Here is a 15,645-nt window from a genome sequence, read left to right on the forward strand (position 1 = left end):
CAAGAACACAAGAAGATGATGATTTGATTCAAGGTAAGAACTTTCACCAAAAGGTTTTGTGTTTCTTAGAGAGAAAATTAGATAATCTCTCCAAAATGGAGATTACAAGTATTTATACTTAGGTTTAGGGTAAAGAGAGACACATATGATAAAAGACTAGAATGCCCTTTGTATAGGGCTAATTAGAACTTCAAAATAGTGTTTAAAATGACCCAAGGTCGAATTGGGTCGAACCGGACCGGTTTGAGAAAACCAGCCTTGACCACACTCTCTTCTCTTCACGCCCGGCATGGTGATCCCGGTCCTGCATCCCGGTCCTGCCTCACGCCCGGCTTGCTCTTCACGGTCCTCCATCCCGGTCCATGGCTTCACGCCCGGGGTGTACTTCCCGGTCCTCACAATCCGGTCCTGTCTCTCCACGCCCGACATGGTGACTCCGGTCTCGACATTCCGGTCTATTCGAGTCTAAGAGAGTACTTGGTTTGCTGAGCTTCATTCTTCACCTCCTTTGGATCTTTGAGCTCTTAAACACTTCACATCATCTCATAGTATGCTCCAACACCTGATAGGGACATATGAATGCAATATGGATCCTAAAGACACTAAAATCTAAGCTATATGATCAAAATGCATAAGATATGAAAGCTAAAAACATGTAAATATGCAAGATATCAACTCCCCCACACTAGTCCTTTACTTGTCCTCAAGTAAACTTTCAAGAACCAAGGAGGAGAGGTTTGAAAACATGGATTTCATAACCAAAAGATGCTCTTCTTAGCTCTCATCCTAACAACCTTGCATAATCATAACAACTAGCTAGAGCAAAACTTTCGTTCTTCTCTAACTTCTCTAGGCCTATTCAACTCTTTTGATCTCTACACTCATCATTATGATTCCACAAACCCAAATCCAACAACTCTCTAACAATCATTAAGCAAACTCAATAGAAAATCTTGCAAATGGTCAAAAGGTCCAAGTCATTTGGTTTGGAAAGGAAATGTTTTTGTTCAATGATGAAATAAGAAGTTCAAAACAATCTTTAAAAGTGGTTTACTTTCAAAACAAAGTAGCTTTGGTAATGCACATAATATATCTAAGAAAGGGATCAACTCATGCATACAATGCTCAATCTCCATTGTTCTACCCTTCCCCATACATATACAAGTTCATACTTCAAATTCAAATGCCAAAACCCAACTCTCATCACTCACCAAGATATCCCAAAGAACTCAAAACACTTCTTTAAATATAACTCTTTTCTTTTATGGAGTCAATCAAGGGATCTTCTCTTTTCTTTTGCACTCTTGATGTCAAAGTTCAACAAATCCACAGCCCACAATGCCTTGTAATCAAGTTCTACTGGTAGATGGCAAGCTTTCCCATACACAAGGTTGAAAGGGGTGGTTCCCAATGGTGTCTTGTATGCTGTCCTATAGGCCCAAAGTGCATCATCAAGCTTGTCTGACCAATCCTTCCTCTTGGCTCCCACAATCTTCTCCAGGATACCCTTGATCTCTCTGTTAGAGATTTCAACTTGACCACTGGTTTGAAAGTGATAAGGGGTTGCAACCTTGTGTTTCACTCCATTCTTCTTGAGAAGATTCTCAAAAAGTTTGTTGATGAAATGTGAGCTTCCATCACTTATCACCACTCTAGGAACTCCAAACCTTGGAAAAATGATGCTCTTAAACATCTTCAACACCACTCTTGAGTCATTTGTAGGACTTGCAACTGCTTCAACCCACTTAGACACATAGTCTACAGCCACTAAGATGTACTTGTTGCCATAAGAAGAGGGGAAAGGTCCCATGAAGTCTATTCCCCAAACATCAAATACCTCCACTTCAAGAATTGGGTTTTGAGGCATTTCATTCCTCTTTGTGATGTTCCCTCTCCGTTGGCAAGAATCACACCTTTAGATGAACTCTTGTGTGTCCTTGAACATATGAGGCCACCAAAATCCAGCTTGTAGAACCTTAGCCACTGTCTTGAAAGTTGCAAAATGCCCTCCATATGAAGAACCATGGCATTGTTGTAGGATTCCATTAACCTCTTCTTCAGCCACTGCCCTTCTATAGAGATGGTCTTTGCAAAGGATGAAAAGAAAAGGTTCATCCCAATAGTACCTCTTCAACTCCTTGTAGAACTTCTTCTTGGAATAACCTTCAAGTCTTAATGGTTCCTTTCCTGTGACAAGGTAGTTCACAAAATCTGCATACAAAGGCTCCTTCTCCTTAGACGCCTTAACCTCTTCAAGCTTTTTGCCCGTTTCACACACTGCAACCACTGCCCTGATGGCCATGACCTGTTCCTCACGAAGCCCTTCATCAATGGGGGTTTCACCTTCAATCCTCATCCTAGATAAGTGATCAGCTACTCCATTCTCAATGCCCGGCTTGTCTCTAATCTCCAAGTCAAACTCTTGAAGCAAAAGGATCCACCTCAAAAGTCTTGGCTTAGCATCTTTCTTGGCCAATAGGTGTCTCAAAGCTGCATGATCAGTGTAGACAATAACCTTTGACCCAACCAAGTAGCTTCTGAACTTCTCAAAGGCAAATACAATGGCTAGCATCTCCTTCTCGGTTGTGGAATACTTCACCTGAGCATCATTCAAGGTTTGGCTAGCATAGTAGATCACATGAGTCTTGCCATCCTTTTTCTGCCCCAAAACAGCTCCAACAGCAAAGTCACTTGCATCACACATAATTTCAAAGGGGAGACTCCAATCAGGTGGTTGAACAATAGGAGCATTGACCAAATTGTTCTTCAGCTCCTTGAAAGCTTCAAGACAATCTGAATCAAAGCTGAAAGCGGCTTCTTTGCATAGCAGCTTGGTTATTGGCCTAGCAACCTTTGAGAAGTCCTTGACATATCTCCTGTAGAACCCAGCATGGCCAAGGAAACTCCTTATGTCTTTCACAGTCTTTGGTGGAGGTAGACTAACCATCACCTCAATCTTAGCCTTGTCCACTTCGATGCCTCTTTCTGAAATCTTGTGTCCAAGTACAATCCCCTCTTTGACCATGAAGTGACACTTCTCCCAGTTCAGCACAAGGTTGGTGTCTTCACATCTCTGTAGGACCCTGCACAAGTTGGACAAACAAGCAGAAAACGAAGATCCGTAGACAGAGAAGTCATCCATGAATACCTCCACAACATCCTCAATGAGATCAGAGAAGATAGACATCATGCACCTTTGAAAGGTGGCTGGAGCATTACATAACCCAAATGGCATCCTTCGATAGGCAAAGGTACCATAGGGGCATGTGAATGTCGTCTTCTCTTGATCATTGGGATGTATAGGGATTTGGAAGAACCCTGAATACCCATCAAGAAAGCAATAGAAAGGATGGTTTGCAAGTCTCTCAAGCATCTGATCAATAAATGGCAATGGAAAATGATCCTTTCTAGATGCAGAGTTTAACTTTCTATAATCAATGCACATCCTATGTCCAGTTACAGTTCTAGTGGGGATCAACTCATTCTTATCATTTTTTCACAACAGTGATACCACCTTTCTTTGGAACCACATGCACAGGAGATACCCATTTACTATCTGAGATTGGGTAAATAACACCTGCATCTAAGAGTTTGAGAATCTCCTTCTTTACAACTTCTTTCAAATTAGGGTTTAACCTTCTTTGATGCTCAATAGAAGTCATTGATTCATCCTCTAGATGTATCCTATGCATGCACAAAGAAGGTGATATCCCTTTGATGTCATCTAGAGAATACCCTATTGCTTTCCTAAACTTCTTAAGTGCACTCAACAGTTGAGACAATTCAAGTTCAGTAAGCTCACTACTCACAATGACAGGGTAAGTCTCATTAGGGCCAAGGAAAGCATACCTTACACCATGGGGAAGGGGTTTAAGTTCCACCTTAGGCGCTTTGAGTTCATCCCAATCCTCTTGATGACTGTCCTTTTGTTGAGTGGATGCTGCCTCTTGATGAACCACTTGTTGAAGCGCCTCATACTGATCCTCACTCTCAAACCCTCTGTGTGAATCCAGCATCCTTCCATAAGCATCACTTTCCTTGTTCTCAACCACTTGGACTCCTCTATCAACTGTCAAGGCATGCTGTAGAGGATCCTCAAGTGCTAACTCCTCAAGCAGCTCATCAGCTAGAGCTTCCATTTCCTCTATGTAGAAGATCTGCCCTTGGATGGTGTGCCTCTTCATTATCTCATTGATGTCAAAGTGGAGAATGTGCTCCTTACCCAAGTGAAGATCAATCTTGCCCTCCTTCACATTTATAATTGATCCTGCTGTGGCCAAGAATGGTCTTCCAAGGATCAAAGGATCTCTAGCTTCCTCATCCATCTCTAGCACCACAAAGTCAGTAGGGATTTCACAATTTCCCACCATCACAGAGAGATCTTCCAAAATTCCAATGGGAAATTTCACTGAGCAATCAGCAAGCACCAAGGAGAGTTTGCACTTCTTGTAGTGGCTAAACCCAAGCTTCTTGGCTACAGATAAAGGCATGAGACTAACACTAGCTCCCAAGTCACATAGGCACCTTTCAAACATCAGAGGACCAATGGCACAAGGTAGAGTGAAGCTTCCTGGATCTTTTAGCTTCTTAGGGATTGTCAACCTCTTAATGATGGCATTGCACTCATGAGTAAGAACCACCATTCCTTCCATTTCTTTCTTCTTAGCAGCCACAACATCCTTCAAGAACTTGCTACACTGAGGAACAAGCATGAAGGCATCTATGATGGGCATTGTAATCTGCACTTCACTCATCTGCTTCTCAAAGAGTGCCTTGTACTTCTCCAATAGTTGCTTCTTGAATCTTCCTGGAAAAGGTAACTTAGGCTCATAGGGAGGAGGGACAAAAGAAGTATCTTTTGATGTAGCTCCACCTTGCTTCACTGTTCTCTTCTCCTCTCCAACCTTTCCTTTACCCTTAGCTTCCACAATCTTTTCCAGAATTTCCTCATCAACCTTCTCATCAACAATAACTACCTCATCATCAATGTTGATGGCAACCTCCCCATCCTGTTTCTCACCATCCTTGGTGAGTACTCTTGGAGGCAACTCTTTACCACTTCGCAAAGTGATTGCTTTCATTGTTTCTTTGGGGTTTTGCTCAGGTTTTCCAGGTAGGGTTCCTTGTTGGCGACTAGGCTGAGAGTTCATAGAAGCAAATTGGCTCTCCAAAGCCCTGATCTTGTTGTTTAGCTCTGTGTAGCTACTGTCAATCTTGGAGTGCACTGTCTTGAACTCATGCCCAATATCCTTTGCAACTCTAGACTGAGCTTCCATGATCTGCTTGAACATTGACTCCATGTTTGAATCAGGAGCCTTGGACTGAGATGAGCTTCCTTGAGCTTGAGTAGACTGATTTGTGTTACCAAAACCAGGAGGGGCATTTTGCCTTTGCTGATAGTTCCCTTGTTGAGTGGTTTGCTTAGGTTGGTATCCTCCTTGCTGGTTGTTTTGATAAGACCTCGGCTGGTAGTTGTTGTACTGAAAGTTAGGCTCCTTTCTGTACCATGTACCATTGTTGTTGATGAAGCAAAGCTCTTCTTGCCCTTCCAAACCATCAACCTCATTCACCTTAGGAGGAACCTCTTGATTAGGATCACCAACTAAGCTAACCTGCTCCTTCTTGGATTGGTTTGAAAGAACCAAGTCCAACTTGTCTTGCAATGATTTGATATCCTTCTTTGTCTGCTGATCCTCACCTCTGCTGGCTCTATCATACTCCTCATTGTAAACTGAGTCACTCTTTGCCATGTTCTCCACCTGTTCCTCTGCATCCTGCTCAGTTCTGCCCAGGAAGAAACCATTGCTAGCTGTGTCAAGCTTGTTTCTGCAAGATGGGAGAACTCCCCTGTAGAAGGTGCTAAGCAAGCTTTCCTTGGTGAAACCATGATGAGGACACTAAGCAATGTAGCTGTTGAATCGTTCCCATGCTTCACCAAAACCTTCAAGATTCCTTTGTTGAAATCCTGAAATCTCATTCCTAAGCTTTGCAGTTCTTGAGTTAGAGAAGAACTTGGTGAGCAAGGCTTCTTTGCACTCATCCCATTTTCGGATGCTATCTCTTGAGAGACCCTTCTCCCATGTGTGAGCTTTATCTCCCAAAGAGAATGGAAACAGCCTAAGCTTCAATGCATCTTCAGAAACACCATTTATTTTGATGGTGCCACACAGCCGATCAAAGTTGTCCAAGTGATCTAGAGGATCTTCCAAAGCAAGCCCATGGTACTTGTTGCTTTGGATCATGTTGATCAAGCTTGACTTGATCTCAAAGTTGTTGTTCTCCACAGCTGGTGCTCTAATGCCGGCCCTATTTCCATGGATGTTAGGCTGATCATGGGCACCAATTGCTCTAGCTTGGCGCTGTGGATGTCGTGGTCCAAGGTTGGCAGCTCCTTGACCATCTTCAGCAGCTCTATCTTGAGGCAGGTTCTCCATGTCAAACCCCAACCTCTGAATGTGAGCCTGTTGCTCTTCTTCCCTTCTTCTTCTCACAATCTCCCTCTCAAGTGCAGAAATGTCTTCAACAATGAGAGCAAGGCTTGATGAACCTCTACTCCTCAAGTTCATACACTTGAAAAGTCAAAGAGAGAAAAGAGGCAAGAATCAATATCACAATAGAAAATAAAAATGATTTAGTCTCAAGCAAGTTACTAAATCCCAATGTCACAATCAACTTAGAACCCGGCAACGACGCCAATTTGATAACATGATTTTTCTAAGATCCTATTCAAATGCTGAAGTATAAAGGATGTCAATCCAATTCTAAGAGAACATGAACCACTAGGAATGCATGACCATGCTTAAGCTAAATGCTATCAAGATATGATAAGAGATTATACTAGAATAAAACTAGAAATGCAATAAAGCAAGAGACTTTCTTAAGATTATGAGATGAGAGGACTCATGGGTTAAGGGACTTAGACCGTGGGTGATCAAACTCAAACTAAGGTGCCAGCTTTCAATCAATCTATCTACCTTAGACCTAGACACAAGACTAAACAAACTCTATCTCTAGATGAATGCTCATTTGCTTCCAAAACTCAAGCATCAAATCTCTTTGGTTGAATGTTTAGGAAGCAATCATTAAAAATAAGTCTAATAGTCATCTTAACACCTTTACCAACAAATCTCTTTGGTAGAGTATGTTAAAAGCTTAGGAGAGTTGGTTTAGACATTTCATCGAACACTTTGTAGGTGGAAAATGTCTAGAACTCAACTTTAGAGAGGCCAGCCCTAAAGAAGCATTAAAAACACTCTACTAGCAAGGAATAAGAAGAATCTACACCTAAACACCTTAGATCAAGCCTAATCACCCTTAATCTCCCTAACCCATGAATCCAAAAGTGGATCTACTCACTAATCACCATGATTACTCTTGAACCCATGAGGTTTCCAAGCTTAATCATGTTTAAGAAAGATGAATAAGAAATTATAAACACTCAAGAACACAAGAAGATGATGATTTGATTCAAGGTAAGAACTTTCACCAAAAGGTTTTGTGTTTCTTAGAGAGAAAATAAGATAATCTCTCCAAAATGGAGATTACAAGTATTTATACTTAGGTTTAGGGTAAAGAGAGACACATATGATAAAAGACTAGAATGCCCTTTGTATAGGGCTAATTAGAACTTCAAAATAGTGTTTAAAATGACCCAAGGTCGAATTGGGTCGAACCGGACCGGTTTGAGAAAACCAGCCTCGACCACACTCTCTTCTCTTCACGCCCGGCATGGTGATCACGGTCCTGCATCCCGGTCCTGCCTCACGCCCGGCTTGCTCTTCACGGTCCTCCATCCCGGTCCATGGCTTCACGCCCGGGGTGTACTTCCCGGTCCTCACAATCCGGTCCTGTCTCTCCACGCCCGGCATGGTGACTCCGGTCTCGACATTCCGGTCTAGTCGAGTCTAAGAGAGTACTTGGTTTGCTGAGCTTCATTCTTCACCTCCTTTGGATCTTTGAGCTCTTAAACACTTCACATCATCTCATAGTATGCTCCAACACCTGATAGGGACATATGAATGCAATATGGATCCTAAAGACACTAAAATCTAAGCTATATGATCAAAATGCATAAGATATGGAAGCTAAAAACATGTAAATATGCAAGATATCAAGTCCCCCACACTAGTCCTTTACTTGTCCTCAAGTAAACTTTCAAGAACCAAGGAGGAGAGGTTTGAAAACAGGGATTTCATAACCAAAAGATGCTCTTCTTAGCTCTCATCCTAACAACCTTGCATAATCATAACAACTAGCTAGAGCAAAACTTCCGTTCTTCTCTAACTTCTCTAGGCCTATTCAACTCTTTTGATCTCTACACTCATCATTATGATTCCACAAACCCAAATCCAACAACTCTCTAACAATCATTAAGCAAACTCAATAGAAAATCTTGCAAATGGTCAAAAGGTCCAAGTCATTTGGTTTGGAAAGGAAATGTTTTTGTTCAATGATGAAATAAGAAGTTCAAAACAATCTTTAAAGGTGGTTTACTCTCAAAACAAAGTAGCTTTGGTAATGCACATAATATTTCTAAGAAAGGGATCAACTCATGCATACAATGCTCAATCTCCATTGTTCTACCCTTCCCCATACATATACAAGTTCAAACTTCAAATTCAAATGCCAAAACCCAACTCTCATCACTCACCAAGATATCCCAAAGAACTCAAAACACTTCTTTAAATAGAACTCTTTTCTTTTATGGAGTCAATCAAGGGATCTTCTCTTTTTTTAGATTCAACTTAGCTCTTTCTAAACTTTGCTAGCCCCCTTTTTTTTTCATTTTTTCATCATTTTTTATTCTCTTTTTTTTTTTAATTTGATTTCTTTTTTTTTTTGGGGGGGCCAAGACATTAATTATTTGAGCTAAGGATCACAGATTACTATCCCTTGAGACAAGATAATCACTCTAGAGTTCTAAAAGTCTAATCTTCTCTTTCTTAACCAAACCCTACTCCCAAAGATAAAATCAACAACACTCACCACCCAATCCTAAGTGCTAGACAAAAATGTGTTTAATCTAGCTAAAATGGAGACTAAGCATTGTCGACCCCGATACTCTCAACATTATGCACATGCAAAGCTTTCCAAAAAGACCTCACTCAACAATCTATGAAGGCTTGAAAGAAAGCTTTGGGTCCAGGGTGTGGAGTGCCACTTGAATTTGTCAAAAAGATTGGCAAAAAGCATGGGACAATTCAAGTGTGTATAAGCCATGACTCAGCACACAAATGACCATAAGCAAGAGACATTGAGTTTAAATAAGACAGGAGCAATCTTCAAAGAGAGAGTTTCAAACAATCCAATGAGTTTCAAGAAGAGAATTCAAGGCACAAAGTCTACAAGCTATCAAGAGAATGCTCAATCTAGTTGTCATGATTACAAAGGTTGCCAAAATGAGAACTTAGCATGAGCATCTTTACAAGGTAAAATCATCCCCTTATGCATGAATGCAACCTATATGAATGCGTCTAGACTCAATCCTAAAATGAAATGCAAATGATGCAACTAGATGCTTCTTTTTGTGCTCTTCAATTTTTTCAAATTTTTATGGGCTTTCTATGCAATAACTATATACAATGCATGCTAAATGACAAGAAAACACAAGAACATTAGCAACTCGCACCTCCCCCACACTTAATTCACACAGTCTCTTGTGTGAAAAGTGGAGAGAGATGACCAAAATAAAATCTAAATGCAGATGAAAATGGTATATACAATGGAGGTGTTGGAGTACCTCTATGGACCGTGAGAAGAGGCTGATGCCTCGCCCTCGGAGTTGTCATCTTCATCAGTGGTGTCGAGAGAAGGAGATTTGTTTCCTGATTCTGAAGGGAAGATGTGTGGGTTTCTCAAGCGGCGGAGAGACTGCTCCCTTGATTCTGGTGCGGATGGGTCATAGAGTGGCTGAGGTGGGGGCGTGATGAGAGCATCAATGTCAAAGTCCTCTGCCTTACATCCAGCTACAGCCCCTCTAGTCAAAACATCAGTCACCTTTCTCATGAAAATAGCTGAGGCCTTAACTTGTCTCTTCACAGTTCTTCTCAGTTCCTTACATTTGTTGGTGAGCTTGTAAATGGTTCTATCCTGAGCTCTGCTCCACCTCTGGAGGGTACTGATCTGATCATGAGCGTCGCGAAGGGGGCCAAGAGGTAAAGCACCTGTGAACTGGTCGAACTTGTAGCGAGGAGGGCCAAAAAGGTGTTCAGTAGCCTTGCTTGTGTACCCTTGAAGATATACCTCTTCGCTGCTTCCTGTTGTTGGCGTTTGAGTCACAGGGCCAAGTGCTCCATGGCATTTGAGCAAGTGCTCCTCATCAATATCGAACCTGATTGCACCCGGACTTGTCAAGGTGGTGAGTGGGTGGTTGGGAAGAGCAATCTCAGCTTTCTTGTTGAGTCTCTTGTATGAGTAGACACACCTTCCATCTAATGTCCCTACTAGGAATTGGACCTTCTTGAGGTACTTTCCATTCAAGTAAGCTGGACCTGATTTATCAGTTCCCAAATCAATCCCCAAGTAACCAAGTAGTGGGGTTATCCAGCCACCGATCCCAATCTGAGGTTCTGAATCGCGGTTTGTCCAAGCCCAATCCTTATAGTACATGAGGCGCGTCACAAAGTATCCCACCATACCAAAATCACTGTAGAAGTCATCAGGGACAATGGGTAACTGAGGGTGGGAGGCATAGTGTTGGACAGCTTGATGAAGAAATCTCAATTCCTCTCCGGCGATATTACTCACCTCCTTCTTGTAGAACAAGGTGTGGGTAAGGAATCTGTGGAGATAGCGAATGGTAGGGTGCTTGATGGCTGTGCTTCTGTCTTTCCTACCCTCTCTTCCCTTCCCTGATATCAATTTCCAAGTTAGGTCTTCGATTCCTTTGCCTTTTGGCGCATTGGTGAGCTGAGGAAGAGCTGGATTCCCCCCATCATGGAGGCCAAGAGCTTCTCCAATCTCTGTGAAGGACATGGTGTAAGACTGACCAGCGATCTTAAAGGTGATTCTTCCCCAACCTTGCTGTGCAATCTTCTTCGTGTGAAATGTTGCTTCAAGAGTAGATAAGAACTGACAAGAGACCTCGGGATAAGTTTGGTAAGCCACTGAATAGAAGCTGCCTATCTTCATGAACTCTAGCATCTCCTTAACATCATCATCAAGATACAACGCCTGTAAGAAGGACCTGTCCACAAATCTTGTTGGAGGCCAAGCAATACCTTTCCTCATTTGCTCCACCAACTCAGCTTCTGTGGGTTTCTTCTTCCTATCTCTGCCAGCATTGAAGTTTTTCCTCTTGGGAGGGCCATGATCCTCATCACTGTCTGGAGAGGGATCCTCAGCTTTTTCACTGTCACTCTCTTCAACCACTGGTCTTTTGCCCTCTTTCTTCTGCTTTGCTCTCAACTGCTGATCCTTACGGACTTGGTCTTGATGCACCTCCTCACAAACTAACTGAGAAGTGGGCCGTTTAGTAGGTGGTTTTGGCTGTGGTATTGGAGCTTGAGTTGAAATGGTAAGATTAGCTTCTTGGTTGCTTTTCTCCAATACAAGAGCTCCTCCACCTTGACCCCTTGGCGCTCTTGCTCTCTTGGGAGGGGCTTGCTTGTGAGCAATGTCAGCCGCACTCTCATCAGCAGCAATTCTTTTGCCATCTGTCTTGGCTTGTGTTTTCTTCTTGAGCATGGCTAAAGCTTGCTGCCTACGTTCCTCCTCGGAACCAGGTTGTGAACCCAACACTTTCCCTGTTCTAGCAGTCTCTCTCTCAGCATTCTTCCTCTTCTTAGTCTCTATCTCTGCTTGAGTTTGTTTTGCCATTGGTACCTGAAAAAGTAAAACCTTGGAAAGGAGTGAGCAAAGGATCAAAGAGAGAGAAATGATCAAAGCTAAAGAGTTCAGCTGCAGAAAACCCAATTAAAATTAATAGCTAAGCAAAACAAGAGTTGTAAACTAAATTAGAGGATCCCATGTTCAAAAAAATTTTTTTTTTTTTTTTGAACAATTAGAATCTCTAATCAGCAAAACTCTTGATCAATCACTCTACAGCACGAAATCAACCTTAAATCTAAGTTCTCCACCAACTTAGCATTCAATCTACTCGAAGAATATCCTAAAACAAGCCATTTTTGAAAAACCCCCAAATCTCATGAACCCTAATTTCTCAAAGTTCAAATTAATCTCAATTTCACCATGAAATCAACTACCCTGCATGATATATAAGCTTTCCCTAGTCTATTTTACAAGAATCTAGCAAGAAGAAGCTCAAATTTCAAGTTCAAATTTTTAGGGTTCATGAGAGTTACGAATTTGAACTTAAAGAACTCATACCTTGCTATGGATGATGGAAAATGAAGAAAGGATTCAAGAAAGTAGACTAATGGGAGAAAGACTTTGATTTAGGAAAAAGAATGGATTGATTTGGTGGAGATTTGAGTGAGATATGGTGCTTTTGGTTCTTGGAGGCTAGAGAGGTTTTTAGATTTGTGAAAGATCAAGAAATGAGAGGGAGAGGCCGAAAATTAGGTTAGGAAGGGGTTTTGGTTTGGGTCGGGTCGTGGGTATGCGGGTCTGGGTTGAAAAAGAGAAGAAAACTTACCTGGACGCGGGTCGTGGAGCGGGAGGCGGGTCTGAAGCGGGACGCGGGTTGGAGCGGTATAATACCAGCGTGCTGTCCGTACGGTTTTGCGCCCGGGTACATGATCCCGGTCTCATTCTCTCCGGTCCCCAGCTGCACACCCGTGTTGCATCTCACGGTCGCATCATCCCGGTCCCCAGCTGCACGCCCGTGTTGCATTGCGCGGTCCTCACATCCCGGTCCAAATGGACGAACTTATCATGCTGTCACGCCCGGGTTGCATACTCCGGTCCCATCAGTCCGGTCCTCTTGTTTCTCTCTTCTCTTTCTTTTTTTTTTTTTTTTTAGCTAACCTTTCTCTTCAACCCATACCACACTAGCTTCTTGTCTTCTCTATCCATGGTACCCATTCTTTAAGGTTCACTTCACTTCAACTCGAAAAAGAAATCCTAATGCAATATTTACAAGGATAGACATGGGACTTCCTCCCAAGTGAGCTTGTTTAAAGTCTCTAGCTTGACTTTGCTTCTTTTGAGACTAGGTTGAGGTGGGTTCAGAAAGTGGAATTGAGAATCCATCTTCCTTTGGTGTAGTACCCAAATAGAGCTTCACTCTTCCTTTGGTGTAGAATCCATCTTCCTTTGGTGTAGTACCCAAATAGAGCTTCACTCTTTGTCCATTCACTGTGAACTCTCCTCCATTCTTATCCCAAAGAACCACTGCCCCATAAGGCTTAACTTCCTTGATCTTAAAAGGTCTAGACCACCTTGATTTGAGCTTCCCTGGAAACAACTTCAGCCTAGAGTTGTAGAGGAGTATCTGATCATCTGCTCTTAACTCTCTCTTCAAAATGTTCTTGTCATGAAAGGCTTTGGTTCTCTCCTTGTAGATCCTTGAGTTCTCAAAAGCATCCATCCTAATCTCATCAAGCTCATGAAGCTGAAAAAGTCTCTTTTCTTTTGCACTCTTGATGTCAAAGTTCAACAATTTCACAGCCCACAATGCCTTTGATTTGATTCAAGGTAAGAACTTTCACCAAAAGGTTTTGTGTTTCTTAGAGAGAAAATAAGATAATCTCTCCAAAATGGAGACTACAAGTATTTATACTTAGGTTTAGGGTAAAGAGAGACACATATGATAAAAGACTAGAATGCCCTTTGCATAGGGCTAATTAGAACTTCAAAATAGTGTTTAAAATGACCCAAGGTCGAATTGGGTCGAACCGGACCGGTTTGAGAAAACCAGCCTCGACCACACTCTCTTCTCTTCACGCCCGGCATGGTGATCCCGGTCCTACATCCCGGTCCTGCCTCACGCCCGGCTTGCTCTTCACGGTCCTCCATCCCGGTCCATGGCTTCACGCCCGGGGTGTACTTCCCGGTCCTCACAATCCGGTCCTGTCTCTCCACGCCCGGCATGGTGACTCCGGTCTCGACATTCCGGTCTAGTCGAGTCTAAGGGAGTACTTGGTTTGCTGAGCTTCATTCTTCACCTCCTTTGGATCTTTGAGCTCTTAAACACTTCACATCATCTCATAGTATGCTCCAACGCCTGATAGGGACATATGAATGCAATATGGATCCTAAAGACACTAAAATCTAAGCTATATGATCAAAATGCATAAGATATGAAAGCTAAAAACATGTAAATATGCAAGATATAATTATGCCATGAATTTTATCCACTTTTTGCCATGGTTTATAAGTATTTAATATATATATATATATATATATATTTACTACAATATAGAGTCTATTTAGAGTATTTACAGGTTCATGGACGATTTGGAAAAAAGTGGTGATTTTGGTGTCTTTTATAACTTTTTGAGTGCAGAACTGCACAGACACGTCAGAAGTATAGCTATGGATGGAGATATTACAACTGTTATATTGATCCCATCTTTTGAAACAAGATAGATCTTTGAATTAGCTTTTCAGTGCCACCAGTTTGAGGTCAATCATCATCATTTAGCAGAAGTTATGCCTGTTTTACTGAAGAATGGTCAGTCTGCCTCGCGAGACGAAGCCGTCGAGGAGATGAAGGAACGTCAATCGACGGTGTAACCTTGAAATTGATCGAAGGTGATTACCAGAATGCCATTGGTCGACCAGAAACCCTATTTATGTATTTTCTAAGCCATTGTTGACGGCTAAGCTTTCTATTTTATTGTTTCTCTTAGGTTAGGAGATAAGGGAGGAAATCATTCAAAGTCCTCCTGGAAATCTATTGGTTTTGGTTTTAATATCTATTTCAATTTCTTCTATTCATCTATGATTTCAGTGAAAAATAACTGAATATGTGTCGAAAAAAGTGCAATAGACCTGTAGACGCTGCCTTCAAGAGGATCTGACGCTTATTACATGATCCAATGTCCAAGCTCATTGGAGGCCATGAGAGTCGCGCATAACACTAAATCGAGATTAAATATTAATGGGATACGATTAATTAGTTATGATATGCCCACTATGGTTGGTGGGTCTGGCAGGCAAAAATTAATTGGTTATAATAAGCGCACTATGGTTTGTGGGTCTCGCCAAAAAAATATTATTTTTCTAATATTATGGAGATATCCAAAGAGGTCCATTATAAATAGTATGTCAGTATATTGATCAATTCTATTGGTTAAAGCACTATTAATATGGAAAAAAAAAACAATAAAATACTAAAAATAATAAATTTATATTTCTAATAATTTTAAATAAGAATCTACTTTTAAAAAAATTATAAACTAGATTTTGACCCGCCCGACCGGGCGGGTATTTTTTTTTGTTTTTATTTTCTTTTAATAATAAATGATGTATTTGTAATACTTAAATATAAATTTAGATTGAAAAATAATCTTTTCAGTTATAATAAAAATTTAAACTAAAATTTCAATAAATATTATGATATAAATTTTAAATTTCCTAATTAAAATAATATAGAGGGGAGTCATAAATTTTTTAATTCAAAAATCTTAGCATCCCATAAAAACAAAAAAAATTAATACATAAAGTATATAAAAATATTTGGAACTATAATTTCTATTAAAATAAACTTGTTAAAGAAAATAATCTTGCATTGTTTTTGTT

At 41.2% G+C, this 15,645-nt stretch overlaps 2 protein-coding genes and 1 non-coding gene across 3 annotated transcripts; 1 reads left to right on the forward strand and 2 right to left on the reverse strand.

Moving 5' to 3' along the window:
• Window positions 1–133: 133 nt before the first annotated feature.
• LOC130509952 (uncharacterized) lies at window positions 134–5,750 on the reverse strand. The gene is given in 3 exon segments (XM_057006280.1): window positions 134–1,903; window positions 1,934–3,496; window positions 3,498–5,750. Coding segments are annotated over 3 exon segments (4,449 nt in total). The 3' UTR covers window positions 134–1,270.
• Window positions 5,751–5,880: 130 nt separating this feature from the next.
• Window positions 5,881–5,987, forward strand: LOC130510357 (small nucleolar RNA R71). Its single transcript, XR_008944029.1, has one exon. It is a non-coding gene; the product is annotated as a small nucleolar RNA R71 (small nucleolar RNA).
• Window positions 5,988–7,461: 1,474 nt separating this feature from the next.
• LOC108830475 (uncharacterized) lies at window positions 7,462–12,868 on the reverse strand. Its single transcript, XM_057004541.1, has 2 exons — window positions 12,328–12,868; window positions 7,462–11,823 (listed from the first exon to the last, which is right to left on the reverse strand). The coding sequence occupies exon 2, from the start codon at window positions 11,815–11,817 to the stop codon at window positions 9,742–9,744; it is 2,076 nt and encodes a 691-aa protein (XP_056860521.1). The 5' UTR covers window positions 11,818–11,823; window positions 12,328–12,868; the 3' UTR covers window positions 7,462–9,741.
• Between the last annotated feature and the right edge of the window lie 2,777 nt (window positions 12,869–15,645).

The sequence above is a fragment of the Raphanus sativus genome, chromosome 3, assembly GCF_000801105.2.
Source record: "Raphanus sativus cultivar WK10039 chromosome 3, ASM80110v3, whole genome shotgun sequence".
Lineage (NCBI taxonomy): Eukaryota > Viridiplantae > Streptophyta > Magnoliopsida > Brassicales > Brassicaceae > Raphanus > Raphanus sativus.

Excerpts from the sequence above, each read along its gene's own strand:
- LOC108830475 (XM_057004541.1), bottom strand. The coding sequence starts at position 11,817 with ATGGCAAAACAAACTCAAGCAGAGATAGAGACTAAGAAGAGGAAGAAT.